The sequence below is a fragment of the Python bivittatus genome, unplaced genomic scaffold (assembly GCF_059951505.1).
Source record: "Python bivittatus isolate LINGU-HERP-01145 unplaced genomic scaffold, Pbiv_v1 ctg000480_np1212, whole genome shotgun sequence".
NCBI classification, from domain to species: domain Eukaryota; kingdom Metazoa; phylum Chordata; class Lepidosauria; order Squamata; family Pythonidae; genus Python; species Python bivittatus.
This window is the reverse complement of record NW_028277075.1, coordinates 48,779,341-48,802,096: the sequence shown is the minus strand read 5'-3', so window position 1 is coordinate 48,802,096 and position 22,756 is coordinate 48,779,341. Positions and strand designations below refer to the sequence as shown.

General features: G+C 39.8%; 1 protein-coding gene across 1 annotated transcript; it reads left to right on the top strand.

The window, feature by feature from the left end:
- The first annotated feature begins 18,239 nt into the window (after nt 1-18,239).
- On the top strand, nt 18,240-20,313 carry KCNA4 (potassium voltage-gated channel subfamily A member 4). Its single transcript, XM_007432740.2, has one exon. It carries the CDS (start codon nt 18,322-18,324, stop codon nt 20,311-20,313), a length of 1,992 nt encoding a protein of 663 aa, XP_007432802.2. The 5' UTR covers nt 18,240-18,321.
- The last annotated feature ends 2,443 nt before the right edge of the window (nt 20,314-22,756 follow it).

The following is a 22,756-nucleotide window of genomic DNA, read 5'->3' as shown; positions in this document are numbered from 1 at the left end:
CTGATTGGCTGCCAAATACCAATGGCAAGTATTTTCTACCTTCCCTACTAAGACACAGACATCTCACCTGGGTATCTACCAATGAGGGTAGATTTGATCACACAAACTGACATGACTCTGAAAGGAAGGAGAAAGTTCAATAAAGCTTACACACCATCGTTCTGTGGCAGCTTGAAGATGAAAAGCTGTTTTGTAGTGCAGAAAGGATAAGGATAAAGCTGTTTAAATCTTGAGCTGGGAATAAAATAAAATGAGCATTGTTTGATCAAGAGGGAACATTAAGTAAAAATGAGCTAAGTAAAAATACTCTCACTGCCTATTGCAAAAAATTGGAAATAAACAGTGTTCTAATTCCATCCTGAACTATCAAGAACAAATGCTGTTCTTTATCTTCCTTCCTTCCTTCCTTCCTTCCTTCCTTCCTTCCTTCCTTCCTTCCTTCCTTCCTTCCTTCCTTCCTTCCTTCCTTCCTTCCCATAAGGAAAAAGAAATCTATACAGCTACTGTCATTTATACAAAATGCAAGTGCTTTAATTACTGCCAAATTCACAAGCCTCTGGTCTGCAGGGATGATATCAATGGAAATCCTCCACATTCTTTGAATAATATAGAATATGAGATCTTCATCTCATTTTGTACTGCTTCAGAATTTAGTATTGTCAGGCTCTGCATTGGTTGACTTGCTCTCAAAGACAGAAAAAAATACAGTCTGAAGAGGGAAGAGGATATGTGTTGGATGTAAAAAAATGAGAAAGAAGGAGGAGGAGGAGGAGGAGGAGGAGGAGGAACGAGATAATTCCTGAAAAGCACAGATATTTGCAGAGTGAAAAAAAAATTCATTACCTTCTTCTTGGAATGAGAAGATTTTATATACTACTTATAAGAATCCAACTGCTGAAGGTTAGCTAAAGAAACAATATTCAGGTTATTTTGGAAGATTGTTATTTTCTCTATCATGTAATTTTAACATTTAATTTCTTGATTTTAAATAGTTGGGATGAACACACACAATAATTTAATTTTGTTTTACTTTACTTTTTTATTCAGCTTTGTGATCTCATTTTATCCACCAATCTGCAAGGTACTATCTCAGTCTCAGCAGTGCAAAGATAATAAGTCTGACTAATCTTATAGAGTTGAATAAATATTATTAAAATGTTTGTGAAGCATTTTGAAAACTGATTTGTTATATAAATGTTGGTCACCATCATCTCTCTAGTCCCATAATTTGCTTTCTTTGCTTTTGTCTGAAACAATTAGGTCAAATAAGTATATATTACAGAGGTGCGCTACATCAGGGGAGCTAGCAGCTATATTTTTAAAATTATTATTATTTGGACTCTATAGGCTGGGTATCATGTGGCATGATACAACAATATCACCACAGGGAACAGGGCCAATTAAGAATAATGGGGGCAAAAGGAACTAGAAGCTTAACATGATCAAAAAACCAGCGTGGTGTGATTCTAGTTCTAATCTAGCCTCAGTCATGGAAACTCAAGGGGTGACTTTGGACAGTAGAGACCTAACAATCAAATGTGACAGCCAATTTGGTGTGGTGATTAAAGGCACTGCACTAGAGCCAAGAGACGGTGAGTTCTAGTCATGCCTTAGGCATGAAACCAGCTAGATGACTTTGTGTCATTCGCTCTCTCTGCCCTCGGAAGAGGCAATGGGAAACCAATTCTGAGTATGTTGCCAAGAAAGCTGTAGGGATGTATTGTCAGCAGTTGCCAGCAGGCAGGGTTGGCTCAATGGACCATCATAGCAACAATTAAAAAGTTATGTCAAATTGAAAAGTAAAGAGGAAATCATGCCTAAGCAATTATTTCACCCAACAGAACCTCACAGCACTCTTCATTGGCCACATGTGTTGGTTCTCTCCAGTGCAGAAAATAGGGAAGGCACATGAGGGAGTTTTCTGTGCAAAGAAGTGAATCCGAGATCCTGGGGGTTGAATGGAAGAGGCTTTTATGGCTGGGAAAAGTTTTCTAGGTCCCCTCTTTTCCCTACAGAAACATATGTTCCCACTCAAAATCTACTCCAGAAAACTGGAGTACCACCTTGGAATAAACCGAATAGCATTGTGCAGATTCAGGGAGGGAGTGGCAGCGGGGAGAAGAGGGAAATGGCATTAATTGCCTCCCCACTTCCATTATGAAAGGAATTTTGTGAAAAGGACACAATTGGATTAAAAACCCATCTTTATTTTCTTCTTTTCTCAAAGACTTTTGAAAGGCTCAGATTGTGAAGTTTCAGGACAGTAATGTCAGATACACAGAGAGAAGACAAATAAGTGTAGACAGAAGTGTTATTTTTGAAAAATGGGTGAGACATGCAGGGTTTTTGCCATATCCACAATCAGTGAAAGACATCTGAATGTGCAGTCTCAAGTCCTGCCACTGTAAAGATTTACATACCTTCTTCTTAGATTTCTTCCAGGTATTGTTCAGTAATGGCACTTCTTGATGATGTAGGAATACCCATGCTGTTTCTTGATTGATCATATAGAGTTGCTCACAGTATTAGTTCAACAACATAAAGGATAATGTTGTAGTATCAGAACAGCAGTCCTTTCACTTCTTTGATGGTTTAGTAGTTCAGAGATTTGCACACTAGTGCTTTCCAGATGTATTAGATTACAGTTCTATAAGCTATCTGGGCTTATAGGATATGTTGTTTGAAACTTCTAAAAGAAATTTCTCTCTGCCTATTCCTAATTTTATGGAGCAAGCTGTTAATTTCATATTGAACTGAGGCAAAGCATAGGTAAGGTATTTCTTAAGGAAAAAAAATCATTTTCAGAAGCAACAAAGAAGAATAGGAGCTACTGAACCTCTAGCATTTTCTATGTACTAGATAAAAAGAGAAGGTACATATATTTCTGTCCAACTAGTTTTTGGATACTTGGCATTCAGTTTATTGTTTTACACTCACAAGCTCATTCAATTAAGAAGGGGGAAAGATATTCAACTATCTATTCAGCAATAGATCAACAGATTGGATAGAGGTATAAGACAGAAGTTAGGATTTCTCAGGAACTGGGTAAGTATTATGAAAAACACATTGTTGAATCTCAGGATTGTCTAAATGTACCTCCTTGCTTTCAAATGCAAGTTATATTTTTCTGATATATACTTAATTGTTTAAAAAAGGAATAAACATAAATAAGCTGTTCTTTCTTCCATTAAAACAGGTCTCTCTTGGATTAAAAGCCCTTCCTGTATTATTTTCAGTGGTCCCTTGGGTAGAATACTGATTAATGCAGCCTTTTCTAATATGGTGCCTTCCATGACTTGGATTTTGGTCCTGACCAATTTATATATGTTATAAACTTCCCAATTCCATTATAACTCTGGGCAGCATACACTATACAAAATGTAAAATAAAACAATCACAGAATACAAAATACAAAAAAAAATCTCACAAATCAGACATCCGACTACCCATTCTAGCCAAAGGCCTGGGAAAAGAGCCAAGTCTTAATGGCTCACCTAAATAAGGTTAGGGTGGGAATTGTACAGATCTCTGGGGGATGTCATTCCAGAGAGCAGGCACTATGACAGAGAAGGCCCACCTTCGGGGTCCAGTCAGGTGGCACTGCTTAATTGATAGGCCATGGAGTATGCCAACTTGACTGGATTGTATAGGAGAGGCAGCAAAAATAGAAGATCAGCAGTCTCTCAGATAACCAGGCCCTATGCCATGAAGGTTTTATTTGAGATAATTAGCACCTTGAATTGCACCTGAATGCTTACTGGTAAACAGTGCAGCTCTTGGAACAGAGATATTACTTGGGTATACCATGGCAGCCCCAAAAATGACCTTCTGCAACTTCCAAGTGGTCTTCAGTGGTGTAACCTCATCCACTGGCCTCATGTAAATGTTTAAGTATGAAGGGTGAGAGCATCAAGCCCTGAGCCACCCCCTTGTTATGAATTTCTAGCTTGATCTCAACAACACTAACTGGGCCTGACCAAAGAAAGGAGAAAACCACCAGAGCACTGTGCCTCCCACTCCCAATATCCACAAGCAGTCTAGAAGCATACCATAGTTGATGACATTGAAAGTTGCTGAGAGATCAAGCAAAACTAGGAGAGTTGCAGTACCCCAGCTCCACCATAAGCCATCAATGAGCATGACCAATGCCATCTCAGTACTTTTGTCCCAGTCTGAAACCTGACTGAAAGGGGTCTACATAATCTGTATCTTCCAGGGGCCTCTAAACTTTCTGGGGAAGTTTACTTATATATTTAATAAGACTTATATGCCTGCCCATCTTATATACAATAACCCTGGGCAGCTCACAGGGACACAAACAGCATCAAAACAACTTCTAGTGCCCCCAAATAAGACTCCCCCACAATACATTCACATTTACTGGGCTTCAGCCTCACCTTATCCAGCATTCAGGGGAAAAGCTGTTCTTTAAGGCATTCCAGAAGGCTAGAAGGGTAGGGGCCTGCCGGATTTCGGGGGGGGGGGGGTAGTGTATTACAGTTCAGCTAGAGACTGGATAAAAATTGTCCAGGATAGTTGAGTCCAGCAAAGGCTTCTTGAGGAAGGGGTGTGTGTATCACTATTTTCCTTCCAGGCAGGTGGTACTACCCTCTCTCTCAACAAAACAGATACTAATGTATCATACCCTTTTTCAACAAGATACTGCTGATCCCATGGGAATAAAGGTCATTATGCCTTTATTGTCCCATACTCTGTCAAAGGCACATAAATTTCTAGCTCAGTTCCCAAGTCTTTTCAAAGAGAAATAGACCTTTACATTCAAGATCATGGCTAAGATAAAGTGCAAAATACTTCTAGTTTCAGAAGTCGAAGGCAGAGGATACATTCTGTGTTTATTCCTGCAAAGAAATGTGGCTTGTTCTGTCATAAGATAGAATTGTTTTTTCTTTCCCTATTTTTCTCTGTTAAGTAAAACTACTAAGAGAAATTAATTGGATGACATGTGAGCCACCAAGGAAAACATAGCTCATCAACCATGTGGCTGCCTATAAGTAGCCCAATACTCCTGACTGTTGCTTCTTAGAATTGGCTACAACATCTTCTTCCTAATATGTTGCTCTCCAGATATATTGGCTGGGAATTATCAACCCCAAAATGCATCAAACAACAGCTACAGTATATGGTGAATAGCTTTAGTTCCATTTTATGAATCCCAACTGTGCATCTGATTCAGTTTATGAATTCCAGCTATCCAGGTATTTCTCAGAACACCTGAAATATGAGGTAATACAAAGGTCTCCTGGAGAGCAAGAGGCAGTGATATGGGTCCCTTTTCATTTGTGATGTAATATGATTGAAACTGAAAGTACTTCATGAGAGGAATATTAAAATTTAAATCAATGGCTGATCCTTTCTCTAAACAGTGTTGGCTTTAAGCTTTTTTTTTAAATGCCACCCTATCAGTTTCTTTTCCTGGTTGGCACAAATGTGCTTTCATAATAGACACAATCAAATGCATAGGATAATAGGGTGCCTTGATCCCCATTCATTCTAGCATTCCATATCTTCTTAGCTCACACCTACACTTTAATAGCTCTTTATCCTTTGACAGCTGAGATTCCTCACCTCTCTGTTCCTGAAGGAGTATTGCATGCTTCTTTCTGATAATCCCTGTTTCCTAAAGAAGTTTACCATTTAAGCTATTGCAGTGCATTGTGTGGGAGGGCCTTTCATAACAGTTTGGAAAGTGCAGTTGGCAAAAAATGGGTTTTGAGTTAATTAACTGGGTCTGGTTAGGTTGACACTACTAAGAGCAGATCTTCCATTAGATATGGCAAGACCCACTCCAATTCAGGTAAGGAATTCCCAGAGTCAAAGGATTGTCCCTTTCTTTGCTTTCCTCCATGATCACCCACCATTATATCTTTTGGCTGACAACAACTGCCATTATCTGTCCACTACTGACTTTCCTCCCAACAGCTGGGGAGGACACTGGTAAGAATTCCAGAGGGCGTCCTGCTGACCATTTTCCTGATATGGCAAATATCACTGCTTTTCTAAACCTTTCCCCAAAGTGAAGCATTAGATGGGTGCTCCAGAGAATTTCCCCACTGTATTACTTATAGGGCAAAGGCATTCCCATAATTAGGAAATGAGATGGTGCAGCTTTCCTGAGCACCATCAGACCCCAGTGCCTGAGAGATCAGTTTTTTTCAGAATGAGGTCTTTAAAAATAGTCTGTGCCAGTTTTTTTTTCTTTTTTTTAAACTGTGAGTGGCTTATTGGTGAATGGGATTCTTGAACCTCTACCATCTGGAACAATTATTGGTTTGAACCAAAAAGCAAACCATGATTTCTCCAGAAATTAGTTTGTGGCCATTGGTTTTTCTCACTTCTGGGAATCATATTACTACATTAACCTAGTAATTCTCACTCAATGCAGCTTATCTCATATAGCTGGGGGACATATAAATATTTTATAGTATATAAAATGAGATAACCCCCACATTTGGTCTTTGGGGTTCTGGAAGAAAAGGAAGGTAGTTTGTGTATTCTACTGTGCTTTCCCTGCTTTGATGCCCAGCAGATGTGTGTAAGGAGTTCTGGGAATTTTAGCCAACACATGGAGGGTACCATACTGGACAAAGCTGAAAAAAGAAGTAAAAATAAAGTAACACATATACAGTAGCTGCAAGAAAAGCTATAGTTCAGCTAAGGCTTTTTTGTTTGCTTACAGAATTTCTTACTATTTATTTATTTATTACATTTATATGCCACCCATCCCCCCCAGAGGGTGACAGAAGGAGGGTGGCAATTAAAATCAAACATCAAAAACAGTACAAAATATAAATATCCACATTAAATTAGCTTTAAAAAATCATACCATATAAAAATACTATATACATAAAAAGACTTTAAAATTCAAGATGATGGGGGGGGGTAGAATCAATTACCCCATGAGCCAATTCCAATTATGTGAGCCCCCATCAAGCCCCCAGGCCATCTGGCACAGCCACAATTTCATACTCTTCCTGAAGTCCATGAGAGTGGGGGCATACTGCACCTCAGGTGGTAAGTTATTACAAAGAGCTGGGGCCATGGCAGAAAAAGCCCACTTCCTTGACCCCATCGGTCAAATTTATTTATTATTTATTTATTATTAATGTATTGATGATGCATTTATCTTTTATATTTTATCTTTCTTCAAAAAGCTCATAGAAGTCCACCTACAATTTTATCTTCACGATAACCTGGAGTCTCTTTGCAGATAGTTGAGACATTCATGATTTACACATTATAAACTGAGCCAAAGTATACATAAAATAATCAGAAGTATAACTGTTTATACTTCATACCACTGGCTCATTTAACACTGTATAGGTAACATTTGGTATTGGATTTCTATACTCAATTGCCAAAATTAATATTTACTGGGTTAGAATGAGACTGGCCTTGTGTATCTACATTACGTTGGTCTTTTTATAAGCTTAGTGCACAAAATTGAGAATCACTGTGTATAAAAGGGATTTGGTGCACATAATTTTAGCCATCAGTCATAAATTGCCATTGACATAATTGCCTTATTTAACAGGATTAAGACTAAAGTGCAGATTTGATACAATGCCTCTTTGGCTTTTGATGTAATTTCTCTTTATACTGTTTTCAGTTTAGGCTATTTTAATAAAGCCTTCATCTGTCACATTCTCATGTATTATGATGTGATCTGAAAAACTGTCATTAATTTGAGAGAGAATTATATTGGGACAAATCCTGCAAGGAACAGCTGTGGTCCCCTGACAGCTTCTCTATTGTTGACTCGGATCAAGCACAAGGTTGAACTGAATCGTGCCTTTGATTTTGGCATTTTGGGATATTTGGTATTCCTCCGAGGGCCAAACTATTCATGACTATGAATGTGTTAGAAACTTTATTAATTTTTAAAATTTAATAATATGTGTCAGAAGATTTTCAACAGAATTACAAAACTAGGGAAGGGGGAGGTTTAATTCTTTCCTCCTTAGCCAGAATTGCAATAAAAATCTGCGAATACCATTAAATACACTGAAAATATGTTGCTATGACTCTTTCAGTTTATAGTTTTTGATTAAAAGAAAACACAGTCTGTTTCACAGAACTAAAGTTGAAGAGTACAATGAAGCCTTGATCTTTTAAATCAGTCACCACAAACCTACCAAAAGAGCTGGCTAAAGAGCTATGGTGATTGAGTCCACCCAAAGAGAGGTCCTCACGAAGAGAACCATGGCTGAGATAGTTGTCATGTGAGAAAGGGCTCACCTGTAAACCTTCAAGGCTGGGCTGGTGCAGAAAGTGGAAGATTTCAATTCAAGGAGTCTTGGCTCTGCGTCCTAACCCCATTCAACCACTGGTATGACGACAACCACTTCCTTTCAACTTAATATAGCTGAGAGGGTTGCTGCAAGTCTAATTTAAAGGCTGGGGACTGAAATGCTTCACATCACACTTAAATCTCCTGTGAATGTATGAAGCCCCAAAAAGGCTTATCAGCCCTGAGTTAAGATGGATTACTCAAATGGCTCCTACAGTAATACAGGGTAAAATAACACACTTTTTTCAGTCTGCTCAAGGCATATACTTCAAGGTACAAGACAGAAATAAAATAAAGAGGGAGTCCACAGGGAGGTGAAGAAGCTGTTAGTTCTCATTTTATATGAATGAATGGCTGTCTCTAGCACATCAAGGAGCAAAATGCTACCATGTCATTTTTGCTTGCCTCTGCTAATGTTCCTGTTCTGTTGCTGCTGCCTCTTCATTTAAGTAGGAGCTAAAATGATCCACAGCAGGTGGATGAAGGAAATGGTGCAATCTCCTCCTGCTTCTAAGGGACGGAAGAAACTTGAGTGGGGCAGAGAGGGCCCATTCTCTAAACAAATTCAAGATGGGATTTGGAAATAGTACCATTTAAAAACATTCATTGGGATGATTTTCTGCCTGTTTGTTTTGAAATAGCCATAGTGATCTTAGAATACAAACTACTGACTCTACTGAAAGAAATTAAAGAAATGCTTTCCATGCAAGGAATAATGGAACTGTGAGTGCTTCAGGAGTACTCTTGCCAAATGGTTGTCCTGACTGAACTGCAGTTTTAATAGCAAAGTGACGATATGGGGTTAGGAGAAGAAAAAGAAAGAAAGAAAGAAAGAAAGAAAAGAGGGATGCAACAGTAACTTTGGCCAAGCCTCCTCTGTGATGAGTATAAAAAAAGTCAGCAAAACCTTTGTAAGATAGCAGGGATTCAGCCTAGTCAGAATGAGTCTGTCATATTTAAGCAATGAAATATCTATGACTGTAGCCCCTTTTTCTACCAATAGCAGGTAAAAGATTTTGCTTACCACATCTTCTCATTTGGTTGGTGATGGGTGATGCAGTAAATGTGATGCTCAAATGAGCTTTCGGGTTCACGTATTGAATATTTGAGTGTCAAAATTTTTTTGCTCATGCATATTATAGGCTGCTAGCAAAGCACAGCCACATCTATAATATTGCTACATTGCTTCTGCAAGCAAAACTCATCATTGTCAGCCCAGCTGCTTTTACAGGCTTTTAAAAAGCTACAGCTTGGTAACAGAAGCTACACTGTGTCTGTGCATTATTGTTGTGAGAAGAGGCCTCAGTTGTAAGAGCAGGATGCCAGTTCACATAACCGAAATTTAGCAATGCTGTAACTTCAGTGGGCCTTTAATCCTCTCCCAGGAATGTCTATATAATCCATGGGATGCATCCAACAGGTCTCCATCTCGGTGCATTTTGATCCAGTGGATTTTCTATTAGCAGAATCTGGAGGGAAATTATTTTTGCCTCTTTCGTCTGCATCCTCTCACATCACCATTATTCCAGATGGTCCTCAATTTTCTAGAGCAGAGATCAGAAAGCCATTGTAGGAAGGGCTGAAGGGGTAGGAATCACCCCGAATTGCCTTTCTTCCATCATCACTTACTGAAGTCTCCCCTAAACAAAAGGTGAATTAATAATTAACTTCTGGGCATTCATATCCCCAGATGCATGGAGGACTGCATAGCTCAATTAACCATGGGTGAATGCAACATGTGAATACAACCTATGACTCAGCCAGAGATATTGGTACATTTAAAACACGAACTCACATAATTAAGCATAGCATCTGAATTTCATCTATGGCCAATCCTTAGGTTATCTGGTTACTTACATTTGATTTAGCAGGATACTTTAAACTTATTTATACTCTGAAAAAGGTAGCGGAAAAACTTCTACCTCTCTTTCCCAACCTCACAAATGATTTGAGGACAATGAGAAGGACTTAGGCCGAAGTAACTTATTGTATTAGAGCTGTGTCTGAAGCTTCCAAAATAACTTTTTTTGTTAAAACAACTCTAGTTTGAGAGGCTCAAATTTAATCTCAGGCTGTGATGTACAAGGAAGAGCAGTTTAGTCCATACAAACAGTGGTGGTAATGGTGGTGGGAATATATAGTTTTACAAAAAGGAAATGACAAAGCTAGAGATCTTTAATGTAAGGTGACGTTTGGTTTCAAGATGATTGCATTCTTGATTGTGAGAATAGGTTTTGATCATACCTGCTGCTAACTCAGTTAACACATGGGTCAGTTTAGTGCTCTCCTCTACCAAAGCACCTGGTAGCAGTTAACTAAATGTTTGTGTCTACAAGGCAAGGATATCTTAACTGAAGAAGAGCAAGCAACTGGAAAAAATATATAGGACTCAAGAGCAAATTATGAAGAAAACAATTATTAAATGAATATGCATATGCTTTCCTAAAGCGATTAATTACATTGCTTACACAGTTTTTGTAAGACATTATTGAGAAGTCAGATGGCTTGAGGTCTCAGTTTTAGATACCTTTGCTTCTTTATTATACACAAAACATCTGCCTTATTCAAGGGAGGTCCTCCTAATCACAGAGTGGCTCATTTTCAATACCATTATTTGTCCATCAGCTTTTCATAACATTCTAAACAGATGCAATTTTCTGGTGCAGAGTTATGACTATGCAAAACCTGTACGCAGGCTTGTACATTGGGATTCACAAAGTTTATGTCATTCTTAGTCCTGGGAGAGACAGGTGCTGTAGCTGCATGACTGTTGAGCGGGCAGTGCCCTCAGAGAAGACTTTTTGTCTCCAGGATCCCTCTCTCCTTGGGAATGGACATTTAGGGCTGCACTAACAGCTTCCAGTTAAGAGGATCAGTGGGGACCAATGGAAGGATTAAGAGAATGGGGAAAATTCTCTGATCCCTGACATTGGACATATGTAGTGGTTGGGTTTTTTTGGCCCACAGACAGGATAAGATGCAGGTTGCACACTGGAAGGAGCTGAAAAGATGTACCAGACAAGCATCCCTCACTTTACTTCCTATCAGCCTAGTGAGGTAGTCTAGACAGGAAGCACTCCCAGATGAACTAATTCTACTGTTCCCCTGGCTATGACTCTTCTCCCTGTCCCCCAAGGTCATTCCCACATAACATTATGCTTTCTCACTCTGTTGCATATGCACATATTTTTCCCATTTACACACAGTCACCCAACAGAAGGAGACACTCTCTCTCTTTCTTTCCCACATCTCCCCGCACTCCCCACATAGCCAGTCATATAGAACAGATTTATCCAAGGGGACGTGGTACATGGGAGTCATCCTCTTTACTCACTATCCTCCTCTATAAAGCACATTCCACCCAGCCTGCAGGGACTAGAATTTGCATGGGGAAGAAGATGGGGTACCATTCCCATCATAGCCACATTCCTCTAACTGTTTGGCCAATTTTGAGAGGAGTGCTATTTACATGGGAACAGCAGTGTGGAGGGCATCATTCCAAATTCCACCCTCCCTAAGAAAATTGTGTGTCAGGCCCACTGAAGGAGAATTTATCAGGGGCTGAGGCATCCATGGGGATTGTCCTGGAGAACTCTGAAGAGCACAGGTAGCCTCTGGCCCACAGATTATCCACAGGTGCTGCAAAGGTACAAGGTGAATTACAAGATGAGAAGGAAAGTGGCTGGGGGAGCAACTTAGCAGTTTGGTCAGTGACTGTTACACTGCTTCTGCAGTGAAAAAAACAGCAGATGGGACATCGCTGTATGATCAACAGTACAATACTAGGGGGTTGTCTGATCTTATTATCTTCTTCCTTCCTTCCTTCCTTCCTTCCTTCCTTCCTTCCTTCCTTCCTTCCTTCCTTCCTTCCTTCCTTCCCTCCCTCCCTCCCTTTTCACAAACAAAACATTAGAATTATTGAAATTATCTGATTAAAAGTTATACATGCATTTTTTACTTCTTCTATGACTTTTATGCTGCTTCAGTCTAACCAACATCAGTCGACAATACAGCTAAAAGAAATTAAAGATAAATAATAACCAAACAACAACAACTTCATTGCATTTTCCTGACTGGCTTAGCTAGATCATGGGTGACTATATCATACTTGATTGAAGCATACTCAGCTTGGTGTTTTATTTTCGTCATCCTGATAGAGAAATAACCTTTTTAAAAAAAATGCTGGATGATTAATTACGTCATGTTCTTTTTGCTAATCGGTTTGCTATTTGTACACCTGTATGCCAATCTGTTTGACGGACATTATGAAAGGAAGATGCAGGTTTTTTTTTTTAATCCAGTTGAATTAATAAAACTGAGCCTACAAATTTACATAGGTCTACTCAGAAGTAAGTTTTGTATTTTATGAAGCTTACTACTCCATTAGTGTTATAGGCATGTATTTGGGCTATTAAATTACTGTGTCAAAGCTTCATTTTCTAAAAATGTTTTTGAAGTAAATGTTAATCCTTGTACAAATAAACTGAGCTGAGCAGGTACATCTTAGAGCAAGAACAGGGAATCTATTGCCTCTGGGACTTCAACTTCCATCATAATTTACTTTGCTCAGGGTATCTGGGGTGATGGGATTTGGAGTCTAGCAACATTGGAGCATCTACAGACAATCTCAGAATCTGTGAAGAAACAAGTCTTTTGGGGTGCATGAGTTTCTTACAGCTGCTATTTGGAGGCTTTCTTCCTAAGTGACACCATGATCATTTTCTTCATCAGCAATAGCAAATGATGATGATAAAATCAAATTTAAGACATAATCAAGCCAAACTTGGATACTTTGAAGTGTCATTGATTTTAACTAGAGATATTTAAGTACATGCTTTAGCACATTTAATCAAACACATTCTTCCATTAAAACCAGTGGACGCTAAAAGTTAAGCACAGCTGGATCATGCCCAGGATGACTAATAATGGCTGAGATTTTCCGGCATTCATTCATTTGGATTTGTCAGGACCAAGACTGTTCCGAGAAGTGAAGCTTCCTGTCTTCCCTCCCCACCCCTCACTGCTTGTTTGCAGTGCAATTTGTAGCTAATGAAGACTAAAATCATCAGAGAGGTTCAGTAATATTTATATGCCATTTTTGGTTTTTATCGACTGTCATCCATCAGAACGTGTCACAATTTCCTTTTTAAGGTATGCTAAGCATGGTGAGGTATTCTATTTTTGGCCTTAGATTTGGTTGGTTGGAATCCAAGATTTAATGGGATGATTTTCTAATTATGAGTTAGATACAGAAATTGTTTCACCACCTGTTCCCTGGGATGTAGCAAGGAAGGGATGATATTGATAAATGCAATACCATGGCTACCATAAACCCATAAGGGTTTATAACACATTCTCCTTCAGTCAGCAGACATATACAATAGTATAATATGCACTTGGCTCCAATCCATCAAAGAATGAAGATTCCCATTAAAAGAAGTTTATCTGTGCATTATTAGGCATCTATCTAAGTTAGGAAGAGTATTGACACTTTTGAACTTGGTGTTGGAGAAGACTCCTGAGAATATCATGGACAGCCAAGAAAACAAACAAATGAGTCATTGAAGAAATCAACCCAGAGTTCTCACTTGAGGCACAAATTCAGATTCTACTTTGGACACATTATGTGAAGACTTAGCTCTAATGCTGGGAAAGTGGAAGGAAAGAGAAGAAGAAGACAACCAGCAGCAAAGTGAATAGACTCAGTTAAAGTGATGATGAATGCACCACTGGAAGACTTGAAAGACCAGGTTAGAGACAGATTATCATGGAGAAAATCTATATATGTGGTTGCTAAGAGTCAACAATGACTTGATGGCACATTATATCTATCTATCTATCTATCTATCTATCTATCTATCTATCTATCTATCTATCTATCTATCTATCTATCCATCCTTTTTCTATGTGGCCTGGATTAAATTCATAATGTATTATTATTTCTACCTTATATTTTAGCATATAAAACATATTATATTGCTTTAAATTAATTTTGAAATCTATTTTTTCTTTCAAGGAGTGCTAGAGCTGTTACTCCCCATGCCTTTCCTGGTGTGCAGTCATTTAAAAAAAACACATAGAAAGAGAAGATGGTTCAGGGGCAGCCATGTCAGGATGGTGCACATCTGAACTTGTCCTCCCCCAACCCTGCATGCCACATTCATACATTCCATGGAGAATTGTGCGGGGACCACGCTGCTCCCTCTGCCTTCACCCACTGAAGCTCTTCTAGATGCTGGTGCTGGTCCTTACGGCCCTTTCTGGTTTGGAAGCCAGGGACCTTGTACTGAATCCCTTTCCTTCTGTGCCAAGTGTAACAATTTGTTTCTTCCAAACTTCTAAATGGCATCTTAGGTACATACCTAAATATCTACCATGTTAGATAAGACTTTTTAAACTGTTAGTCTGACTGCTTTTTGTACTTATGCTTGCTTGTTTGTTATATTCTATTTTATTGTTAGTAATTTGCTTCGTAAATCACCCTGTCATATACATAAATAGTTTAGATCAATTAAAGGGAAGGGGAAAAAATTAAACATTCCTATCATGCATTTCCTGAGAAAACAAACAGCCTTACTGGTTTTTCTGTAGTCTATCTTCACAGTTACGGTATTATTGCTCAATCTGGGAATTAGGAGAATCATTATTCCAGAGCCACAGAGCCACAGGACACTATTTCACAGTGTGACAGAACATGAATCTATCTAGCTTCATATTGTTGATACTGACAGGCATCAGCTCTTCAGGAATATATGCAGGATTTTTCCATCCCTACCTAGACATGTTGGCAACTAAGCCTTTGATGTTCTATATATTGATGTTCTATATGATGTTGATTAGATTTCCCATGCACTTCCCCCTCCATAACCCTTCAACAACACTAATAGTTGGTAGGGTGACCAGATCTGGGTTGCAAAGGCCTAGACAACCACTAGATGGTAGAGAAGAGTTGTAAGGGGGTTTTTTTTGGCATCTCTTTGCTGCCACCTAGTGATTTCAACCATGTTGGTGACTTTTGAAAATCTGGAACATAATTAGGTGTATGTTTCAGGAATAATAATAATAATAATAATAATAATAATAATAATAATAATAATATAATGCCTATAATTTAGTTATTGAACGTTTCCTTCAATAATTCATTGAAGGGGAGGAGAGACTGGAACCAAGGGTGTGTGTGTGTGTTGGTGGTGGTGTGTGTGTGTGTGTGTGCCAAGAGAAGGGGAAGGATTAATGGGGTTGTGAGTACCAATTGGGTGATGAGACTACTTGCCACTAGAGGTCCATAGAGAGCTAGGAAACCCGGGGAATAAATCAGACCCAGCTCAGCCGTTTGTCCTTCAGTGGATAGGTAAACATAAACGAGAATTCTGCGATGCGAAAGGCTGAGGGAGGGGAGAGCGCGCGCCACAGAACTTGGTGCCCCCTCAGAATGTAGAATTCATCGATCCATTGATCCGCACTCAGGAAGACAAACCCTGATCGACTGTTTCATAGTTTCCCCGGAGGAAGGGTGATAAGAAACCGGAGGTGGTTGGATGATCAAGCCAAAGGTCCAGACCGAGAGCAACAAGTGGACGCTGCCGCTCCAGGGAGTGACTTCGGACGGCGAAGCTGCCCGAGCCGCTGGGCTGCATCAGCTCAGCGCGCGTGAGCTCCGGGTGGGAGGGAGCGCCACTAGGCAGCGCGGCGCAGGTTCTTTGTCAATAGCAACAGCCTGCTGGCCTCGGTGCGAGGGATTATTTCGAACGGGCGATCTACAACAATGGCTCAGAGCGGAAGCCGGGTTTCGAAAGAGCAGCCAGCAGCACCTCGCGCATCCATGATCTGATAGCGAGCGCCACGTTGTAACCCTCTCCTGTCGCTCCCCGCTCCTCCATCTATTTCCTGCCGGGATCCGGCGTCCCTCTCTCCTTTCACCGATGGCTGTATTTGGGCAAGATCAAAGCCGAACGAAGTGGTCTTTGAACCCCTGTCCTAAATTCCCTTAAACGACGTCCGAGGTTCGCCGGGCGGGAAGCACTTCTCGCGTCGCACGGGAAAGACGCGAAGAGAACAACCGCTTCTCCGCCGGGGCTGCCCGCCCCTCCCTAGAGCTACACCTGTGAAAACAGGTTGCTCGGAGACCCCCACCCCACCCTCCGCAGTCCGCGAGCGCCTCTTTTCGCTGCCCTGGAGCGGTAAGTGGACGGGAGTGTTTGTCCCCCTTGCGCGATGCCGGGGGCTCCTTTCGCTCTGCGCTATGGCTTTTTCGAAGAAGGTTGCCTCTGAAGCACGCTTGAAATGCTCGGCGTCTGAATGTGTGTGTGTTTCTGTACGCATGTTAAAGTATCGTCTCCCCGGCTTCTTCTTCATGCAACGCACGGTCGAATACTTCTATTTATTTGCCTTTTCAGTAAAATTGCGTTCGTTCGTTTTCAGCGACAAAGAGAACGGGTGGGAAAGGGGGGGGGGAGATGGATTTTAGAAAGTGTTTTAGAATATCGGGTTTATCGGCTGTGCTCTAAATATGTAGGCTGCAACTGACATCAATGGCTGGGTATTTTGCTGTAAATATTTGACATGAATGCATTCTTAACAGTTTGTGATAGCCTTTATGCATATTATTATTATCCATCTGCTTGTTCATAGCTATTGCCTGGTTATATTTTCTGCCTACATATAAACAATCCATAGTCATAATTCTAGACCCAATATAATATATGCATTCCATGTATATACTAACATAACATAACTCTTTTATTCAACATGTTTAATGTCAAATGCAAAGATTGTCAAATCTCTCCACAAGGGAAATAAAGCAATCTGTGTAAAACAGTATATGTTGGCACAAAATCAAGCAATGCATCTAGCTATGTTTATACTTTACCTATTCTGCATTCATACCTGTGCTATAAACAAGCATATGCCCACGTACATTATGTAATGCAGAGTTACCTGCACATTGCAATGTAGATGTGCACTCTAAACCCAGTCCTTGGCATAAAAGAGTGAGATGTGGGTGTGTATATGCCTGCATATTGGGGGGGGGGGCAGCTTTATCTATATATAGATAGATGCACATTGAAATATTCAGTATGCAATGTGAGTGGGTGTGCAGAGATAGAGAATAATGACTACTGCAAGTAGGCAAATCTGGATCTTTTGATATAAAACAGCATCATTTGTATTTCTGGATTATGACCCATCTGTTTTTCTCCCTCCCCCCCCTTTTTTTTTTTAATGTGTGTGCTTCAGGTTAAATGCTTCTCCTGCATGAGGACAACTGAAGGGTGATTTACTCTCTTTTTTCAGATGGGGAACATAGAACTGGATCTCCAGCCTTCTCCTCATCCTCCTTCTCTTGCCACAATTGCTGCTGTTACTGCCTGGGTAATATTTTCCTGAGCTTAAAACATTGTTGACATACTGGGGAAAGTGGGTGTGCTGAGACCTCCTCACTGTGTACACAAAGTGGACATGAGAAGTTCCTTCAACTTTTTATATAACGTAATAATGCACAATCCCATCGCTAGACAGTAGTGAAAATACCTGCTATTTTGTACTTGGATGTTCTGAGAAACTCAAGGTCTGATTTTTTTTTTTTTAGTTATCTTTCTTACTTCACTTAGGTGCACTGCTTGCTTGATTCAAAGTGTTCACAAAAAATCATGAACTTGTCTCTGTGGATTTTCCCTAAGCCACTGAAGGATACTTTAAGCAGAAGGATCTCTAATGGAAAAGGGCATGGTCCAGGAATATTTCCTTTCTACATCAGAGGACTATTTGCTATAATTGGACAAACTCCCTTCCATAAGTTGTGTCAAGCCTTCTGGGCAATAAACAGAAAATGGAATTCTTGTGTTTGAGAAGTATGCAAAGGTGCAAATATGTGAACACGACAGGCCTATGCTTCCAAGAAATTGTTTTCCAAACCCCAGTGGTCTTGCTCTTTTCATGCAAAGCACCAAGTGATGACTATTGAGAAAAACATTTATTTTCCTTCCTGAGTCTTCTAAACTAACAAACACAAAATGGAGGTAGCCATGGTAAGTGCAGAGAGCTCTGGCTGCAACAGCCACATGCCCTATGGATATGCAGCCCAAGCAAGGGCCAGAGAGAGAGAGAGATTAGCGCAATCTAGGGCAGCTGCAGCAGCAGCTGTGGCAGCTGCAACAGCAGCTGTAGAAACTGGGGCTTCTGCAGGAGGAGGTGGTCCACATCATCATTACCATCAAGAGCAGAGTCGTGGGGCTTCCTCATCATCCCACAGTGGAAATGCATCACACAGTGGCTTTTATCAAGGCAGCAGAAGAAGGAAGCAGAGGAGGAAAGCAACTCATTGTCTTGGTAGCCGTGAGTTTGGTGCCTCTTTCCCTTGCTCTGAACTGCTACCACTCAGTGGCTCAGAGGAGAAAATCCTAAAAGATTTGAGTGAGGATGAGGAGGAGGAAGAAGAGGAGGATGTGGATGGAGAAGACGAAGAAGGCGAGGAAAGAAAATTCTATTACAACAATGAGGATGGAGAAGATGAGTTTTCATTTACAGAGCAGCCTCCTGAGGATGGAGTGGGGCCTGGAGGTTACAGCTCAGTCCGTTATAGTGAGTATGAATGCTGTGAAAGGATTGTCATCAATGTATCTGGCCTGAGATTTGAAACCCAAATGAAGACCTTGGCTCAATTCCCAGAAACATTGCTGGGAGACCCAGCAAAACGGGGCAGGTACTTTGACCCCCTCCGGAATGAGTATTTCTTTGACAGGAACAGGCCCAGCTTTGATGCCATTTTATATTACTATCAGTCTGGTGGACGCCTGAAAAGGCCAGTCAATGTGCCGTTTGACATTTTCAGTGAGGAAGTGAAATTCTATGAACTTGGGGAAGAGGCCATGCTCAAATTTAGAGAGGATGAAGGCTTTGTCAAGGAAGAAGATGACAAGGTCTTGCCTGAAAATGAATTCAAAAAACAAGTGTGGCTGCTCTTTGAGTACCCAGAGAGCTCCAGCCCAGCCCGAATTATTGCCATAGTCTCTGTGTTGGTCATTTTGATCTCCATTGTCATTTTCTGCTTAGAGACTTTGCCAGAGTTTAGAGATGAAAAAGAGCTAGTTTTGACCCAGAACTTGGAGAATGTCAATGAGACCCTTCAGCTGCAAGGTGGGGGCCTTACAGTCTTCAATGATCCCTTCTTCATTGTTGAGACTGTCTGCATCATTTGGTTCTCCTTTGAGTTTACAGTGCGCTTCTCTGCTTGCCCTAGCAAAGCAGCTTTCTTCAAGAACATTATGAACATCATAGACATTGTTTCCATTTTGCCTTACTTCATCACCCTAGGTACAGACTTGGCCCAGCAACAGGGCAGTAATGGTCAACAGGCCATGTCTTTTGCCATCCTAAGGATCATCCGTCTTGTCAGGGTGTTCCGCATCTTCAAGCTTTCCAGACACTCCAAGGGTTTGCAGATCCTGGGTCACACTCTCAGGGCCAGCATGAGGGAACTGGGGCTCTTGATCTTCTTCCTTTTCATTGGAGTCATTTTGTTTTCCAGTGCTGTTTATTTTGCAGAAGCAGATGAGTCTACCACCCATTTCCAGAGCATCCCAGATGCCTTCTGGTGGGCTGTGGTGACCATGACTACAGTTGGTTATGGGGACATGAAACCCATAACTGTAGGTGGGAAGATTGTTGGGTCCCTGTGTGCCATTGCAGGTGTGTTGACCATTGCATTACCAGTGCCAGTGATTGTCTCCAACTTTAACTATTTTTACCACAGAGAAACTGATAATGAAGAACAGACCCAGCTGACACAAAATGCAGTCAGTTGTCCATACCTCCCAACAATACTCAAGAAATTCCGAAGTTCATCATCTTCTTCCACAGAGGTCAAATCAGAGTATCTAGAGATGGAGGAAGGGGTTAAGGAATCTCTTTGTATAAAGGAGAAAAAGGGTCAGGTTACAGGAAATGGGAAAGAGACCACAAAGCAGAACTGTACAAATGCAAGATCTGTGGAAACAGATGTTTAGCTTTGTGCGTTTCCGACCAATTTATGCATCAAAATGTGCAATGGTTAAAAAAATGAAATATGCAAACAGGTGTTTAAACAAGCAGATAGAAATATGCCACTTGCTGGTTAAACATGAATTACAAAGCATTAGTAAACTTGTATTATGTATCAAGGAAATGATATACCTTGTGAAGGGGGATTTACATGAAGTTGTTTCAAAGATTCTATTTTTACTAGAATGCAGGTGTTTTGCACATGAGGGAGACAATTTTATTTTTAAGGAGGTTGTGTTTATCTGCCTCACTTTGCTGCCCACTGGTAAAAGTTAGCATTTCAAGGTATTTACTATGTAAGAAACAATGACGTTCAGTAGCCATGTATTCATTTGTTAATGCTTTAAAAACAGCTACCATAATCCAGTGGATTCCATAGTCTTGATTTTAAAAATGCTAAGAATTTTGTGGGGAGATTTATTCTATGAAAAGTCCAAATTTAACCTTAATTTGCTTAAAGATGGATTGATTTTTTTAAAAATGGATATTCAATTGTTGAAGATGCTATTGAGCCCCAGAAATGGTTTATTTTTATAATAGTCTTTTGAGACTTTGAAGCAATTGTTAAGTAATATGTGGATGAATCAAGTAAGAAAATCATTTAACATGATCTGGATGCAGTGGAAAAGTGACTGGATTGCTTTTTTGCACTACTTTATATGCTGGAGAAATTATGACAGACTTCATACTGTGAATGTTTACTAATGTTCAATGACAATCATTGGAAGAGTGAATCCCACATCTTTATTTTCTTGTATTATTCTTTGCATAATGCTGTTTGGCTAAGCGGCTAACTTTACATGAATTCCATAGTCTTTTAATTATGAATATCTGTTATCTGGAAAAAAAAGGATTGTGAAGTAAAATTTTATAATCATTTCTCCTCCTAAATAAGTCTTTTTCAGAGCATCAACCTACCAATCAATCAATCATCCATCCAAACAAACCTTTAGTCTGAGGGATACAGTAGAACATCTGTTCATGATAGGCAATATCTGTGTGTGTCTGTGTGCACATCTGCATACATTTGGATTGGATGAACAGGGTATATAATCAAACATAGCAATAGCCATGGATAATGCGAAGTGTATCCAATGCAGAAACAATTTCACAGGATCAATGACATGAGGTTATAAATAATGTGTTTCATGTTATTTATACATATCAACACTGGTTAAATATTTCTGTGTAATGGAAACAATTGAAAGAGTAAATGCATTGTTAAACCAGTACAATAATGAGATTATCAATCTTGAATTGCAAATATGCTACTGGTTTGGGGTAGTTTCCCCGTCACTGCATCTAATGGAAGCCTGCATCGTTCAATGTGTTGGAATAGACTGTAAAACACAAAAGTGTTAGTTTTGCAACTGACATGATTAAAACCTGGGCATTAAACAAATGACATAGGTATTTATCCGATATTAGATCTGGATCAATGCAATGACTTTTTTGTACCAGATTCTTATAAACTGTAGGAGCTATCTATCCAAAATAGATAGATTTGGCATTCCAGCATAATAAGAAAGTGTTTTTAAACATTATATTTGCTTCTGTAGGCAGTTGTTAATCCAGAATAAATGATATGAACAATGTGAGTCTGGTCAAAGCATTGCAGAATTCTGAGTTATGCAAATAACTTTATACTGATAAAGCAACACTGAGGTCTGGACCGATCATACTGAGAAGTTAAGTTCCTTTATAAACCACGCAAACAGGACCAAACAGAAATGTGTGGTTTGGGCAAACATTTTGCAACCCAATGTTTTCTAGAAATGTTAGAACTATGAAGTCTAGAATTTCCAGCTGCCATGGGAAGAAAGTTGGAGCTGTAGCCCAACCAGGTTAGAAAAATATGGTTTGGACAAGAAAGTTATTGAAATTCTAAACTAAGAATAAAATAAAGTTTCACTTAATGAGAGAGAGAGAGAGAGAGAGACAGATTCAAAAGGATTATCTTCCATTATTTTTTAAAAGTAATGTGCAGTTGATTGATAAGATTCATCCCTTATTTTGAGTAAGGGTAGGATGCAATTTTAGAAGGGTACTTACTTACACAGAGTGATAGTTGTTAAGTGATGCCTGCTGCAATATGTTTTTTTTTTTTTTTAAATATCCTTAGGAGAGCTCAACTCCTTGTGACAGTGTCTTGGTAATAGTTTGTCTTTTTTTTTTTTTTCTGGAATGTTTCTTCAGCTTCCCAGTATAACATATAATCTATGGATTTCCTGGTATTCTCCTATCCAAATACTAGCAAGGTTCAGCTGTACAAAGTGGAAAAAGGTTTATAGCAGTTTCCTACACCCTCCTACTTTGATCATTTGCTTGAAGCTAATGCATTGTGATTAATGCTGGGATTTAGATGCCCACAAAACTCAACATCTGTAATTTAAATTCTGAATGTGAAAA

Coding starts and splice junctions, on each gene's coding strand:
- KCNA4 (XM_007432740.2), top strand. CDS start 18,322: ATGGAGGTAGCCATGGTAAGTGCAGAGAGCTCTGGCTGCAACAGCCAC.